We start from the raw sequence: 16,277 nt of genomic DNA on the forward strand, positions 1-16,277 counted from the left end.
ATGACAAAAATGAGAGGCAAAATAGAACAGGAAAAAATGGAAGAAAATTAAAGACAAAATGCAGCAAGAAAAAGAAAAGATATGGGAGTAAAAAAATAATAAGAAAATGGGAAATGTCTTTGCTGCAGAGACATTAATCTGTAACTTACAGTTCCATCGCCTCCACAAGCAAGGATTCTTAGGTTAGGCACTTTACGATAAAGCTCCAGTCTGCAACCACAGAAACAAGAGTTAGAACTGATACATCAAATATTTGCCAAACACTAAACAATCATCATTACAAAGGCACACAATTAGACATCAGACATAGAATCAAAAATTATAAAGATAAAGAGAAATTAATGCATTGTACTAGAGGATTGGAAACAAACTACATTGTATGTTATATGCAAGGCAAGATGGTTTCTCCACACAAATTAATTTAACTACTCACCCTTCTTTTGGTCCACTACTAGATAAATCAAAAACCTAAAAGTAAAAAATACAAGAAAATGTAAAAAAGTATGCTACAAAGCATTTTATATTACTTGCCAAGGAGATGTAAATTTTGAACAACAGCTAGTTGAATGTATCATAGTCTAGCTTCTTTATTTTTATTGCAGGTCAAACAGCACTTTTCCTAATTCATGTATCATGCTCTGCTGTGATAATGGAGCAGGTTTTGAATGTTATTTAAGGGTGACACATATGTTCTTAAAGGAACAGCGGCAGCTCAGTTGGTTAGTGAGTTGGTGGTGCAGTTTCATCCTCAGGATCTCCATGTTTCTTTTAACTACTCTCTTATCCATGTAGCTTCAGCTTTGAATTCTCTTAAAATAGATCACTGATGGAGAGAGGGACCAAAGTCAGGGACGACCACAGAGTGAGTTTTGGATTTGGAGGAGGGGGGCTTATATTTCAGAAATCTCTTCTGAATACTGAATTTTATACCAAACAGAATATATAAAGTGAATAAATTAGAAATATAATAATATAATAATAATAATAATATTTATTTATAAAGCGCAAATACAAATCTGTTCTAAGCGCTAGTAAACAAACGACAAAGACAACGACAAAATAAAATTATTTACAAAGAATATGCTAATTTGAAGAGATAAGTTTTAAGTTCAGTTTTGAATGAGGCTAGACTTGATGCATTTCGGAGAGATATTGGAAGTGAGTTCCAGAGTTCAGGAGCAGCCACAGAGAAGGAGCGATGACCATAAGATTTAAGATTATAAGAATGTGCTGATAGAAGAACCTGTGATGCAGAACGAAGATTACGGTTCGGTTTATACACTGAAATGAGTTCCCGGATATAGATAGGAGATTGGCCATGAAGAGCTTTAAAAGTAAGTAATAGGATTTTATATTTGATTCTAGATTCAATTGGTAGCCAATGCAGATTAACGAGGATAGGTGTAATGTGGTCATGTTTATGGGAAAGAGTGATTATTCTGGCAGCAGCATTCTGTACAGATTGTAGTTTATCTAAGAGTTTGTTTGGTAAGCCAAAGAGCAGAGAGTTACAGTTGTCGAGTTTGGAGGATATGAACGCGTGGACGAGAGTTTCAGTTGTTTTCAAAGAGATGTATTTTCTTATTTTAGCAATGTTTCTGAGATGATAAAAAGAAGACTTGCAAATATTATTCACATGACGAACCAAAGTAAGATGCGTATCAAATATGACACCAATGTTCCGAGCATGCATTGAGGGCATTATCACATCAGAACCAAATTGAAGAGAAGGAAGAGTTAACTGTGGGCTGTGCTTTGAAGAAAATAACAGGAATTCAGTTTTGCCTTTATTTAGTTTCAATTTATTTGTAGTCATCCAAGCATCAATATCAGATAGACAGTTTTCAATCAGATTCATGGAATCATTAAGGGACAAATCATCATTACAGGAGAAAGGAATATATAATTGAGTGTCATCAGCATAAAGGTGGAAAGACATTCTGTGTATTCGGAGGATATCAGCTACTGGAGAAGTATAAAGGAGATACAACAAAGGACCAAGTACAGAACCTTGAGGTACGCCACAATCAAGTTGAAGGGCTTCAGAAGAAAAATCATCAATGGAAACAAATTGAAAGCGATCAGTGAGGTAGGACTTAAACCATTGAAGAGCTATGCCAGAAATGCCAAATTTTGTATGGAGACGATCTAGAAGAATTTGATGATCAACTGTGTCAAATGCAGCAGATAGGTCCAAGAGTAGCATGGCAACACAAGAACGATTGTCAATGGAGTGGAGGATATCATTTTGTACTCGAAGAAGAGCAGTTTCACAGCTATGAAATGTTTTGTATGCAGACTGCAATGGTTCATGGAGATTGTTCAGAGACAGATAATCATTTAGCTGAAGAGAAACGACTTTTCCAATAATCTTGGAGATATTCTTTAAATTAGAGATAGGGCGATAATTTCCAAAAACTTCATGATCAAGAGATGGTTTTTTCAGTAACGGTTTTAAAACAGCAACTTTAAGAGAAGATGGAACAACACCAGTTTGAAGTGACAGGTTAACGATTTCACATATAGTAGGCAGTAATGCGCCAAAATGTCCAAGTAGGAGACTTGCAGGAAGAGGATCAAGACTACAGGATTTAGATGACATCTTTTTCGCAATGGCTGATAATTCATCGATAGAGATAGGCGAAAATGAATCAATTTTACAATCCAGTTTAGGTGAATCCAGATAAGAGAAATCATTTGAAAGATGTGACGTAGGAACGAAGCCATTTCTGATGTTAACGATTTTGTTTTTAAAGAAGTAAACAAAATTGTTAGCTAGATCTGTGGATGAAGTTGAGGTTGGTAGTTTTTCCTCAGGTATACGGTGTAGCAATCGATCAATAGAACGGAATAGATCATTACTGTTAGAACCAGCATCAGTAATCAAATTAGAATAAAAATTCATTTTTGCATCAAAAATCAGTTTTTTAACAACATTACATTGATCAACATATAATTCACGGCCAACCTCTAATTTGGAACGTCGCCAACGTCTTTCTAGATTACGACGCTTTGTTTTATTAATTTGAATTTCGTCAGTATACCATGGAGCTCTTGGGCGAAGGGAGATGGATCGAGAACGTAAAGGAGCACGTTTATTTAAAATAGACGATAAAACAGAGTCATATTGAGTACACAAATCAGATAGTTGAGTAGCAGGACATTGATATAGTGCAGAGTTCATAATATCTTGTTGGAGACAATCAGCATTTATTGCACGAAGCCTGCGATAAGAAATGCTTTTTGATTGAAGTAGAGGCTTGTTTACAGATAACATACAATGAACAGCATAATGATCAGATAAAACAGGATCGTGTACAGTAAGGTTGGTCACAGATTTTTCATCAGATCTTGTAATGATTAGATCCAAAACGTGATTACTTTTATGTGTAGGTGAAACAGGATCAAGGACAGTCAGATTAAAACAATCGAGTAAATCCATAAAGCGATTAGCATTATTATCTTTAGTGTCATTGATGTGAAAGTTAAAATCTCCAGAAATTACCAGTTTGCCAGAAGATGTAACCAGTCGTTCCAAGAGAGTAGTGAAATCATCATTAAATAGCAAGCTATTTGAAGAGGGTGGACGATAAACAATAACAATACGATAAGTAGACGATTGATGATGAAGTAGCATTTCCATAAATTCAAAAGACGTGTGAGACATTGTTACATGATGATTGATTTTCAGGCTATTTTTATACATTATGCCAACACCTCCACCAGTACGATTTTGACGAGGAACATGACAAAACGAATAACCAGTAGGACAAATATCACGCACAATAAAATCAGAATTAGTATTTTTTAGCCAGGTTTCAGTTATAGCGAGAATATCAATGTCTCTTTCAACAACATAATCCTTAATTAAAAGAGATTTATTGTTTATTGAACGAGCATTTAAGAGACAAAATTTCATGTAGTTTGCAGTTGAGGTAGAAATTGAAGCAGGTTCAAGTGATGCAGGAATTTTGATGTTTGTTGTTGAAGCAGGTGATGATGAAATTGTAGAACGATCTGTACGATGACCACCTCGCTTGCCACGAAATCGAAAAAGCTTTAATTCCTTAAGAGCAGAGGAGCAGCAAGATGAAGGAGCTTTTGTATTACGGCGAAGTTCGAAAAGATTTGCTCTTGAGTATGTTATTAACGGCAGTTGACGGTTAAGATTTGAATTTCCAGCTGTGGAATCCAGGATTTCTTTATTGTAATTAAGGACCGATGTTCTGTTATGGCCATAAAAGACATGGGATAACACAGGTGTAGATGTTAAATGTTGTAAAGAAAGACGAGGCGTATCCAATGAACGATGATAATTATTAGTGTGATGAACCATATGAAGTCGTTGAACCGTAGTCTTGAGGTCAGAGTTAAACGAAGAAGGGCCAGGATTACGATGAATATCCATAGAAATAGTAATATCAGTTGGAGGATCATGACCAGGAATAGATAATGAAGTATAACCATGCTTAGATATTTTTCCAACGGCAATACGAGACTTGTAGAAACCAGATTTGAGACGAAACGAAGTTAACTGACAAACATTCCAGGGAGATGAACTTGAAACCACTGAATTAATCACTAAACCAAAGTGCAGAGATTTACTTCTTTCAAGATCCAAATGACGATTAATGTTATAATTATCAATATAAGAAAAAGGGACTATATAACAGCGACAAACCATAAAAAACAATAACGTATATACAGACAAAGAATATGTGGCTGCCATGTTAGGCGCCGGAAGTACGATCTTTTGGGCCGGGGCAATCTTAGTTGGGGGCTATAGCCTCTGAACCCTCAGCTCTGTGGTCCCTGAAAGTGCACAGTGTCACCTTCCTGGATAGCAACCTATTAGGTGAATGAACTACAGGCACTAAATATAGTTATATATGTTACTTTATGTTTCCATACAATGTATGGTTATTTGCTATACCCTAGCTATCAAGCCCAACACTTTTATCATCCATGGCCATGAACTATGATAATTCTGATCAGTCAGGTTTATTTTACATGACCCACCTGTCTTGGATTCAGAAGCCACTGAAACTTGTGCATGATTTTTGCACCCTAAAAACAATGTCAGTTACTGTGATTAGTTCTGTATAAGGTTCATTAGTATTCAATAAATAAAACTTTTATTCAGTGTTGTTTTTTTTACTTGATTAAAGTGGAGAACCCAGAGACAAAACCATGAATTAAGGCAGCGACCCAACAAAAACTGTACTGACATGTGATAGTGAGTTGAGGATTTGAACTTAAGATAATTATTGGAGGTGAGAGACAAGTGTAATACGCCACCTTGTACACTGTAAGTTCTAAACAATACATACCTGGTTGCCTCCACTTTTAGGGTTGATGAAGATCAAAAGTGGCTTTTTCTGTGCTGACCCTGAAGGTTTGATCTAGAAACAGGAATAACATTAAACTTTGGAGGGTTATCTATGATGGCCTAGCAGTTAAGTAGGTAGGTAGGTAGGTCAGTATGTGGGTAGGTCAGTAAGTATGTGGGTAGGTCTTTAAGTGGGTAAGTAGGTAGGAGGGAGATGGGTAGGTAGGTAGGTAGGTGGATGGCTAGGTGGGTAGGTAGGTGGCTAGGTGGATGGCTAGGTGGATGGCTAGATGGGTAGGTAGGTAGGTAGGTGGATAGGTAGGTAGGTAGGTGGATAGGTAGGTGGGTGGGTAGGTACATGGGCAGTTAGGTAGGTGGGTGGGTAGGTGGGTGTAGGTAGGTGGCGAGGTGGCTAGGTGGGTGGCTAGGTGGGTGGGTAGGTGGGTGGAGGGGTAGTTAGAAGAGGACTGCATGAAATAGATACATAGCTAAATGTTCCAGTTTCTGGAGACAAATAGACTAGATTTCAAGTATCACCCACACATCTCTTGAGTAAATGTAAAGAAACTCAATACATGTTCTTACCACAAATGGTTTTCTTTCCTGAAAAAAGTATTAAGAAAAGTAATCAGTCTGGGTTAGATTAAATTTAGATTAAATTTCCCATTAGTTATTCAGGTCATTTTGATGTGCTTTACAGAATGTGGAGCCATTTTTGAAATTTGAAAAAAAAAAACTGTCAGCAAGGAAGGAATTTTTAATTGAAACAAATCTGGCCAGATCCTTGAAGTCAAGTTGATTCTGTCCCTTCATTCACCTCAATAAAATTCCAACGTCCATCATTTTGGCAACAAAATTTCCAAGTTTGCTATATTTGTAATCTTTGCTCACCTTGGTTGATTTTCTTTTGATTGATCTTTTTTTGAAACTGTTTCGTTTTACAGATCCTGATCTTCCCTGCATGAAAACAGAACAGTTAGTTGAAAGTTACTGAGTTTCAATTATATGCATCTCTCCCAATGGTGTGACACACCTTTCTTAGTTTACAAGGGCCCTCTTATCACACACTTGACTTCCAATATAAAATGGGTTTTCCCTGACAGCATAAATTTATTTTATTTTCCTTCCAAGGGATTGATATACTAAGATTGTACCTCCCTGGGTTTTCCCTGATGCAAAGTGGGTTTTCCCTGATAGCGTCTGACATTCTTATTGGATGGTCATATTACCTTTCTGGGGATCTTAACAATCCATGATGGAGGAACAATAAGATTTGCATGGGCACCAAGATCACAAGGCTCATCTATTTTTTTCATCTCAAAGCATTCTACTTTATTATGATACTAAAACGACAAAATATATGAACTTTCAGTAGTGTATCGACAGCCCAGAGGTTGTTTCAGGGTTCAGTCTGTGGGTTAGCCATGCCCTGACTTAGATCAGCCCAGAGGTTATTTCAGGGTTTGATCTGTGAGTTAGCCATGCCCTGACTTAGATCAGCCCAGAGGTTGTTTCAGGGTTTAATCTGTCAGTCTGCCATGCCCTTATTTAGATCAGCTCTGGATTATCTTGTGTTCAATAAAATGTCAGTTTTCTTTATTTATTCTATTTTTCTGTTTAAAAAAGGTTCACAATATGGTATTACTTACAGCAACTTTACACCATGAACAACTTATTGATATAATGTCCTATTTAAAAAGAAATAAATAAATGAATATTTATTTTAAAAAATAGAGCAAACCATTCCTGCCATAGTTTTTCTCCTTCTGCAAATCCTAACAAACTAATTAAAACAGCAATTTTAATCTGTGAGTAAGTTATGCCCTAACTATGATCAGCCATGAGGTACCTGCAGTTTTAGGATATCAATAAAATCTGAAAGATAATTCTCTAAAATTGGCAGGAAACAAGTTTGAAAAGTCCTTTGTCCAACATGTGTGACCTTGTTTGGTCTATCTGTTCTTTATTAAGCTAGCGCGCATAAACTAATAGGAAAATAGAGGACTTTGTAAAAATCTAATAATTACCCGATGGTTGCAATGCTACTCTGAACCAGGAGTATATATATTTTACAACCATTCCTCTCTGTAAAGGGTCTTTCATGAGGTTTGCTTACTCTACGTTATTATTAAATTCGCTATTCACAAAACATGACACTCAAATCACTAACCGTTCAGTACCTTATTTTGAAATGACAGCATGTGTTGAAATGACTGAAACAAACAGATATTCAAACAACAATTCATTTCTATAATAAATAAGAAAATAAATTAACTTTGTTTATAGAGGATAACACTTGACAGTAATTCAACTGATAAACTTGTGGTCCTCTGTTAACGTCTCTAGTTAATTAGGGACGGGACCGCCATTAACATGATCATCCGAGCCACATGAAGGTCTAACCATTTGCAGATGTAATTACAAAAGCAGCACCTTCTCCTCAGTTATTTTAACAGACTGATGCTCTTACCAACTGAGCTAACCGGGTAGCAGTCAAATATCATATTTTTCAAATATTTTTCAACCAACAATATCTGGATATTTCCTCTTAAAGCCACAAAATGTGCCATGACAAAAATTAACAACTAAAATAGAGTAATAAAAGAACAGAATAGAATAAACATTTTGGAATGGGATGAAGAAAAGGTGTGATGGAATTTGGAATAGAATACAAAGAAAACAGAGATGAGTTAAGCCTAAATTGGAGTAAAATTGAATGGAATGGAATATGATGAAATGGAATGGAACAGAGAGTAGAATAGAATGGAATAGATAAGAATGGAATAGAATACACTGTAGAATGGAATAAAATAAAAAGAATAGAATGGAATGGACCAGAGTTGAATAGTAAGGAATAGAATAGGAAATTATAAAAAAGAGTGAAATAGCATGAAATGTAATAATTTTCAAAACCTGTTTGACAGCTACACTTATATGATCCTATAATTAGACTAACCTTTCCACAGTGTTCACACTTGCCCTCCTGTTTCCTTCTGTGTACCCAATGGTGTCTTATACTACCCTAATAATAAATAGAACATGTACATTCATTGGTTAAAATTCATTTGTGTCAGTCTTTGATTTCCTTGATAAACCATGTTTATAGGTGACAAAAATTAGATTAAGGATCACAGACAGCCCAATCATGTAGAGGAGGTGAGGGGGGAGGGGTAGCGAGTTCTACCATTTTTCTGCATGCCAATGTGGTGTTCAAGAAATTATCTATACCTACCCCAAAGAGGAATTTGGGATTTCCGAAGGGTTGGGGTCAGAGAAAGAACAAAAATTACAGTTTGTATGGAAGAAAATTGGAATTTCTGGGGGTAGTTTGGGGGGGGGGGGGGGGGGGGGGGGGGGGGGGAGGATCCTCCATGAGAGGGGTATGGATAATTTCTGGAACTATACAAAACAAATGAGAACAGATGTATGTATTTCTAACTAGTTAATATTTAGAGTCTACTGCCATATCAATAGGCTTAGTAAATATTTTGGGGAACAACCAGCCCTCCTCCCAATCATTATATTGAAAGATTTTTTCATTGTAACATACCTCTTGTACACCTTTGGTTTGAATTTCTCGAAATGTTGGCTTGCATCTGAAATTAATCTATAAAACAAAACACCCAACACTTATACAAAGTATCTCAGAGATTACAAGGTGATTTGCACCAATATTGTTTTTATTGTCAGTATAGTTATCCAATATTTGGACTTACTCTTTCTAACTGTTCGATGCATTTGGTATGGACGACAATCTTACAAGCTGAGGAGCAATAACATTTTTACACAATTAGTTACTGCAGGATATGCTTTTGATGAGAATATCAGAAATCAAATCTCAATAGACGAAACAAATATTGGCTGCAATTCATTTCTTTTATATACCCAGACTCTATGTATCACCTGAATGTCCTTTTAATACTCCATTTTACAGTTTGATTTAAAATTGATTTGATGAAAATAGGTGGCTAATAATATGTGGTTCTTGAATGTGAAGTCATACACATATTTACAACACTACAATTCTCTCATTACCTGTACATTTCTTTCTCGGACCAGATTTCTAAATATAAAATAAAGGAAAAGCATACAAGTAAGAATCATTTTATATTTGCTTGTAAAGACACGTCTTTCTCAGGAACCCAGAAAAAAACACCCCTGGGCACAAAGTGTGTTGGAGATTGTTCCAGAAGTCCAAGTTAATCTCTTTCCTGACTGTTGGACCCACTGGGGTTGACCAATAAGCATCAAGGATATGTAAACAAACATGTTATGGCATTATTTTGGGAAGCACCGGTGGGGTGCGCTGCTAATGCGCCGCCTCTCACCAATGCGGCCTGAGTTCAAGTCCTGGCGATCTCAAGTGTCGTATGTGAGTAGAGTTGTTTCTTGGTTGTCTCCTGTGCTTCGAGGGTTTTCTGGGTTCTCCGTTTTTCCTCCCCCCTCAAAAATCAACTTCTAAATTCTAATTCGATCTTTGGGCTTTCACCTTAGTTTGGAGCCTAGCTCTGTTGTGATTGTCCCATGCTGTGATACAACAGCGAAAAGCTTTGTAGATTTTTTAAATTTTATTTTGAATTCCAACTTGACCTCCGGGTTCCCGTGGATGGTAAAAATTTTGTATAGATGTTTTTAAATTTGAAAAATACAACTGTGCAATATGGAGACTAAGAAAATAAATGATATAAAATATATATGATAAATGGTACATAGCCAATCATCTAGAGTGTGCCACAGGAAGCCCAACATAAAATAAAAGACAATGCTTACCACACATTCATAATCAGACAGATAACAGAAGTTAGCAGAAGCATCTGAGTCGATCCAAAAATGTCTTCCATTAACAGCATTATCCTGCAACCAGGAGAAAGATAATGTGAGCTTAGTTACAACTACCTTCTAAGCTCTTTTACAGGCATGTCATTTTGTGTACAATGTTCATCGAGAGAGCTTGAAAAGAGCATTTTTAAATGCTATGACTTAGTACTGAATCTAGACCATTTTTGAGTTCCAAATTACCGATGTGTGCCTTGATTACAAACTTATTTACAGTACTCAGGCTTAGCCTTGTATCAGTGTCTAAATATTCATAAATAATACACAACTTCAACAATACCAACACTGGAACACATGAATATTCTGCACAAGGCTCACTGAGACATTGAGACAACAGTCGAGACAGGGAAATTGGGTGATACCTTCCGTCAATCAAATAAATTGATCAGTACCTCCATATTCTCTGATTGGCAGCAGTGTATTGCCCTATTTCCCTGTTGCAACTGTTGTCTCGATCAGTGCGTTGCAGTAAAAAGAGTGTTAATAGTCCCTTTTCTCATTCCATAAATACCGCTGCGTTTTAAGACTGAAGACTCATCTGCACTTAGTCTCACTCAGGAGTAAATCATTTGCAAATGCCAACTTTAATGTACAGTAAAGAATGTGCAGCTTGAACAATACCAATGTTTTGAAATCCCACAGACTTTTAATGGTATCTGTGAATAGTTGACTTATAAACAAGCCTAAGCCTGTGAAAATGAGTCTGTGGTCTTTAAAAACAGCAGTATGCAAAAGCTAAATTATACACCGTGAAAAGATGAAAATACTGATGTTTCGAATGCTAGTCCTTCGTTGGAGTAAAAAAGAGTAGTGGTAGTAGTGTGTGTGTGAAAGTGCGCCAATTCGGAAACCACCCCTTAATTAACACTGTATTTGTACTTAAAATAAAGATTTAAAAAAAAATTCCTATCCTCTCTACTAGCGATGTTTAAGGAATATTAACTAGTCCTGCCTATTATTAGTCATAATTTATTACTTACTGTCCAATCAGAGACATCAGAAGTGCTGCATGAAGCTGCCATCATTTCATGGTTGTCACAGCGATCTGTCTGAGATGATGGCTTGCAATTGATATCAGGCGTGGCCATTGCTTGCCTGGAATTAATCAAAATATTTGGTAATTAAGTCGCTGGGTGCAGAATAGACAACTACGTGTACTTCAAATGAACTGTCTGCAATTGGCCAACTTAAAATTAATCTTTTTTTACTGAGAAAGAGAGCAAGTGTAGTACTTGCTATGTCGTACATGAAATTATAGATCCCGAGAAGAATTGACCTAATTCACTATGACGTCACTGCTTGTTTATGTGGGGGATAGAATCGCCAAATCCAATAGAAAATTCAACAAAATTTGCTCCTAGCGAAACAGTTTAATCTAAAATGGCCTGGTTTTCAGATATAATATGTGTTAATATGTACCAAAAAATATTCTGAGCATTTGCTGCCTATTCTACTTCTCTTCGATGAATGATACGGAATTTAGAACAATTTTCGGTTAGTTTGCGTTGATTTGACCCGTCCGACGACCCTGATCCTTTGCGTTTAAACAATAGATTGTTGAAGATTGTTTTGAAGTGACGTCATAGTGAAATAGGGCAATTGTTTTTGAGGTTTTTGTATTGCATAAAAAAAGACAGTCTATTGTTTTGTCCCCCAGAACAATTCCCCTAGGGAATAACAATAGTGGAGTGGGAAAGCTTGTAAAAGACAATGCAAAAAGCGAATTTTGATCAAGTACAAAGTCATATTCATTATCTAGATCTAACAGTATTTAGAATCTTGTCATACTTTGAGCATACAGAATTTACTGTACTTATGCCTTGACAATTTTAATCAATAAATTCTAACATAAAGACTTCATTACTGTAAATAATAAATAACAGATTCGCAAAGGAATACTATCCAGAGAAAGTTCTGACAGAAAAAAGCAAAGTGAAAAAAATATTATTCATCATTTACATGTAATTTGTTCAAAATTATCATAAATACCAGGCTAACAGTAAAATAAAATAAAAAAAATAAAAAGAGAGGGAGAGAAATGGGAGAAATTCTATTAAGATAAATTATGATTTCTTGTGATAGTTTTAAATGGGTCTGAGAACACAGGTTAGTTTAACTTGGTTTTGGTGTTAATTATTTATTGAGATAAGAATTTAGCATTCACAAGAAAACCTTTCCTTAAAATCTAATAAAATGCTCCATAAAATGCTGATAAAATGTGTCATGCCGTGGTTGTCGACTCGAAAGTTTTAACTATTTCGACAACCACACACACCATACATTAGCTCTTTCTCTTATGATTAATTTATTTTCAACTTTCTTGTCATTATTCATTAATATTACTCTTGTGAATACTTGTATATATTTATGTGTGTGGGAATCAATAAAATGTTCAATGTTCAATGTTCATGAAAGGAAAAGTTTTCTTTTTCTTTTGCAAAATATTATAATATTTAATGCTCTTAGGCCGCCCTCATAATGTATGGCGGGGGGGGGGGCAGGTGAAATCTTTAAATGACAAAAAAATTCTTAAGACCCCCCTTGAAGTCCCCCAAAAATTAACTATCCCCCCGGGCAATCTCTCGTAACTTCTTCTAAAAAACTTTCATTCCCCCAATTCTCTGAAAAAAGTTTTCAACCCCCCCCCCCCCCAAATTTTCCGATCCCCCTAAATTTCACCTGCCCCCCCTCTGCCATACATTATGAACTCAGCCTTATGAGATGAAAGAAAAAAAATACATCGACTAGTATATAGTATACATGTATCATCATATCTGCAATCAACATATGGTACCAAATACTGATAACTTCCTTAAATGTGCATAATTATATCATAAATGATATATTCAAAAAACATTACTAATAAAGCCACTATTTTTATGCTCTGTTCTAGGTAATGCAATAAGATATGTCTCAAGTTGAGATCGGCAACTAAGCTATATTGCTCCATACACATAAATATTATAGCTTATAAACACGGGTTGATTAAATTATGCACTCTAGTTCAGGTGCGTGCGAAATTTATACAAAAACACGAAAATTCAACCTTCAAAACAGGTGGATTTTTCTCAAATTAGGATATTGAATTAAAATAAAGGAGTATTCAATTAAAACTCATTTATTAATAATTTATTAAAGCTAAGATCTATACTTTCTCCACAAATCATTGATGAGGAGTACTTAGGTCAAAAACGATTAAAACTCTTATGAAAATATAGAGCCATAAATTTAAAGAAATATGCTACTTGAGAATGTGATATTGAGTATTGTTTGTGGGTTAGCAACCATTATTCCTATACCTTTTAGAAGTATGAGTGTGCGTGAGGTAGGGGTGGTAGGGTGGGGAGGGGTGTTAATGCATGTAAGCATATCACCTAATGTTCTAAATTACTTACCCTTCGGACTCCCATTGTTAATTAAGTATGCAAATTTCTATTGTTCAGTATTTCATTTTCGTAAACCCTAAAACTTTTGTACAGATATTTTTTCCCGTGTTTTGTACCTGTCAATATCAAAGCAACCCTTCCTTGAGAACAGTTAAGAATAAAATTGATTTCATATCGACATTTTTTAGAGCTATCGTTATGAAAAAAACCTACAGCTATGTCTAACATGAAAATAGAAATGGCAGAACCAATTAAATAAAACAACTTAAGTCATGAATTTTTAATTTTTATAAGTATATTTTTCTAATTGATGTAACTTTTATGGTAAGAGCATTAAAAGTCAAATTTTTTTCTTCTTTTTTATATTCCTAGATTTTCCCTTTCACACTTGGATTATAACGAATTTGAAAAAAAAAGCCCTTCATGTTATTCATTCGGTAGAAGGCCACCAGTTTATGAAATTATTTATCTTACTTAACGATTCTAGGCATTCTTATTCATATTTTACATTAAGTTCAATATAGGAAATCTAATTCCAGGTATTTTTATTAAAAAAATCCCCGATAAAGTGCCTCAATATTCCTTATCAGAAGACAACCTTTGACTCCACCGTTTTATTTCCGATCGAAATTAAATATAAATACGAAAATTAATATTTTCTTTCAAGACAAGAATTGTTGGATTATTGTGGCGAACATCGATAAGCTAAAGCAGCTTCGATTTGATCGCTGCATTTTAAAACAACAAAAAAATATTTCGTATCTATTTTACAATGAATTTTATTTTTCAAGAGCCGAGACAAGGAAGTAACTATATGAATATTCAGTTTGGTTCAATGTTATTTTAAATTCCTGGTGATTTAACGAATAAAAAGAAAAACTCGTTGAATGTTAAATGAAGGTTCGATATGACTGATATTTTTTAAACACAAGCCCAACCCCAGGGATCATGGAATAAAATGCCGAACTCCAACCTAACTTGACCACAACATAGCTAAAATAATATTCTATCTAGATATATGAATACTTAATATTATGGTCAGAATTCAAGAGAAGAAAGCTTACTTATAAGAGCGAGACTTAGCTGCTCCTCGCGAGATTTTCGAAGCATTCTGAAGTGAAGGTCGTGTTTCGTCTTCGACATCTTTGACTTCGAGCAAGTTTTCTTTGTGCCCTTTTGATTTCCCCGCCATCTTAAAGCACCCAGCATAACTTCAATAACGGTTTTAGCATTTCTCAGGTCAGTTGGAGCTCATTCACGGGTTTTTCCCACAAAATGAAGGCAAATTTGTTGATGATTGCGGTTTACAGTTCGACTCTAAAAACTAATGTTGACTGAACCACACTGCTTGCAAGGCATTGTGGACAGCGCGGGGGCGAAACGGGACGCGACTCGATGTTTTTATGTCTTCCATATTTTCATTTTAATGAACATTGTACCAATCTATAATTGTCAAGCTTATTTACAAAACTACTAGAAAAATAAGTTTGGTTGAATTAAACTATTTTAATTGCTTTTTTGGACTTCGAGTTTGCATAAAATGTCTGTCAGTCTTAGAGCGATATCGGTCAGAAAGTAATCGCAAACTTCCGTATTATTGCTTCACTGTTGTAGTTTCGAAACGAGAAACTCATGGTATAGTTGCTGTTTCTGTTCTGGGAACGAACTAGAAAGGGAATTCCCTTTGTTATCTGGAAACAGAAACCTTGATATGACAAGATGGTTGACAGCCAAACCGCTCGCCTTGAAGTTATAGGTGTATTCCGCGTTAGGTTTCTAATGAAAGTGAAATTTTTTCTGCACAAATCGAATAAAATGTAGCGTCTTTAAGTCTATACCAAGAGACTTTTGCTCACTTTTTACTGCGGTTTCTAATGAAAGTGAAAAAGTTGCAGGATAAAATGTAGCTTCTTTAAGTCTATACTTTTGCGAACGTCTTTCTTTCGGCGGGCTAGGGAGGCGGGGGAGGAGGGGGGCGGGGGGCGGGGGGAGGGAGGGAGGGAGGGGGGAGAGGAGAGAGAGGAGAGAGCGAGAGGGAGGGAGGGAGGGAGGAGGGAGGGGGGGGAGGGAGGGGGCGGAGGGAGGAGGGAGGGATGGCGCGTGCGGGAGAGGGTTGAGCGTGTTGGAGGGGGGTGGGGAGTGGTGAGTCTTTCGGGTTTTGTCTAGTTGTCTCTTTCTTCTCTCTCTCTCTTCCTTTCTTTCTTTCTTTCTCTCTCTCTCTCTCTTTCTTTCTTTCTTAATTAATCATTCTTCCTTCCTTTTTTTCAAGATATGAAAGATTATGCATGCGCGGATAAAATATGTAATAAAAACACTTATAATAAAACACTTTAAATGCTAGTATGACTTCCCTTCGTCGCAACCTTAATCAAGCCACTGGGAGTTTTCCCCAAAGGGTTTATATTTACCGTGTAATTGTCGCTACAATTATTGTTATAACATGCACGAAATTTAACAACCTGGTCATTTGTGGCCATTAGTTTCTGGTGCCAAAGCAAACCTCAGAAATGGTTGTGCATATGAAGAGGGACTGTTTTTAATGTGTCTAAATGGGCGAAGAAGCTTCAGGACAGTGTTTTGTCTCTGCCTCGCACGATGATTATTACAATCATTCAGTTATGCCAATAATCCATCAAACGTGTCTTATTCCCCCCAGTTTTCTTTTCTCCCTTCGTAACAAGCCAGGAAATGCATGGCATCTCTATTTATGCAAACGATTTTAACAT

General features: G+C 36.0%; 1 protein-coding gene across 1 annotated transcript in view; it reads right to left on the reverse strand.

Annotated features, from left to right (window-relative positions):
* Window positions 1-14,902, reverse strand: part of LOC116292254 (diacylglycerol kinase zeta) — a 33,245-nt gene extending 18,343 nt beyond the window's left edge. Inside the window, exons 1-16 of the mRNA XM_031699532.2 lie at window positions 14,616-14,902; window positions 11,146-11,260; window positions 10,100-10,183; window positions 9,365-9,392; window positions 9,046-9,092; window positions 8,880-8,936; window positions 8,286-8,351; window positions 7,510-7,542; window positions 6,979-7,017; window positions 6,559-6,672; window positions 6,221-6,286; window positions 5,915-5,932; window positions 5,331-5,402; window positions 5,020-5,067; window positions 434-468; window positions 150-210 (exon numbers count right to left, since the gene is read on the reverse strand). Of these exons, the coding sequence (XP_031555392.2) occupies window positions 150-210; window positions 434-468; window positions 5,020-5,067; window positions 5,331-5,402; window positions 5,915-5,932; window positions 6,221-6,286; window positions 6,559-6,672; window positions 6,979-7,017; window positions 7,510-7,542; window positions 8,286-8,351; window positions 8,880-8,936; window positions 9,046-9,092; window positions 9,365-9,392; window positions 10,100-10,183; window positions 11,146-11,260; window positions 14,616-14,743 (1,011 nt within the window). The 5' untranslated portion in view covers window positions 14,744-14,902. The remainder of the gene's footprint in view (window positions 1-149; window positions 211-433; window positions 469-5,019; window positions 5,068-5,330; window positions 5,403-5,914; window positions 5,933-6,220; window positions 6,287-6,558; window positions 6,673-6,978; window positions 7,018-7,509; window positions 7,543-8,285; window positions 8,352-8,879; window positions 8,937-9,045; window positions 9,093-9,364; window positions 9,393-10,099; window positions 10,184-11,145; window positions 11,261-14,615) is intronic.
* Between the last annotated feature and the right edge of the window lie 1,375 nt (window positions 14,903-16,277).

The sequence above is a fragment of the Actinia tenebrosa genome, unplaced genomic scaffold, assembly GCF_029948245.1.
Source record: "Actinia tenebrosa isolate PJP-AT-01 unplaced genomic scaffold, QUT_ActTen_1.0 PGA_scaffold4__44_contigs__length_22323623, whole genome shotgun sequence".
NCBI classification, from domain to species: Eukaryota; Metazoa; Cnidaria; class Anthozoa; order Actiniaria; family Actiniidae; genus Actinia; species Actinia tenebrosa.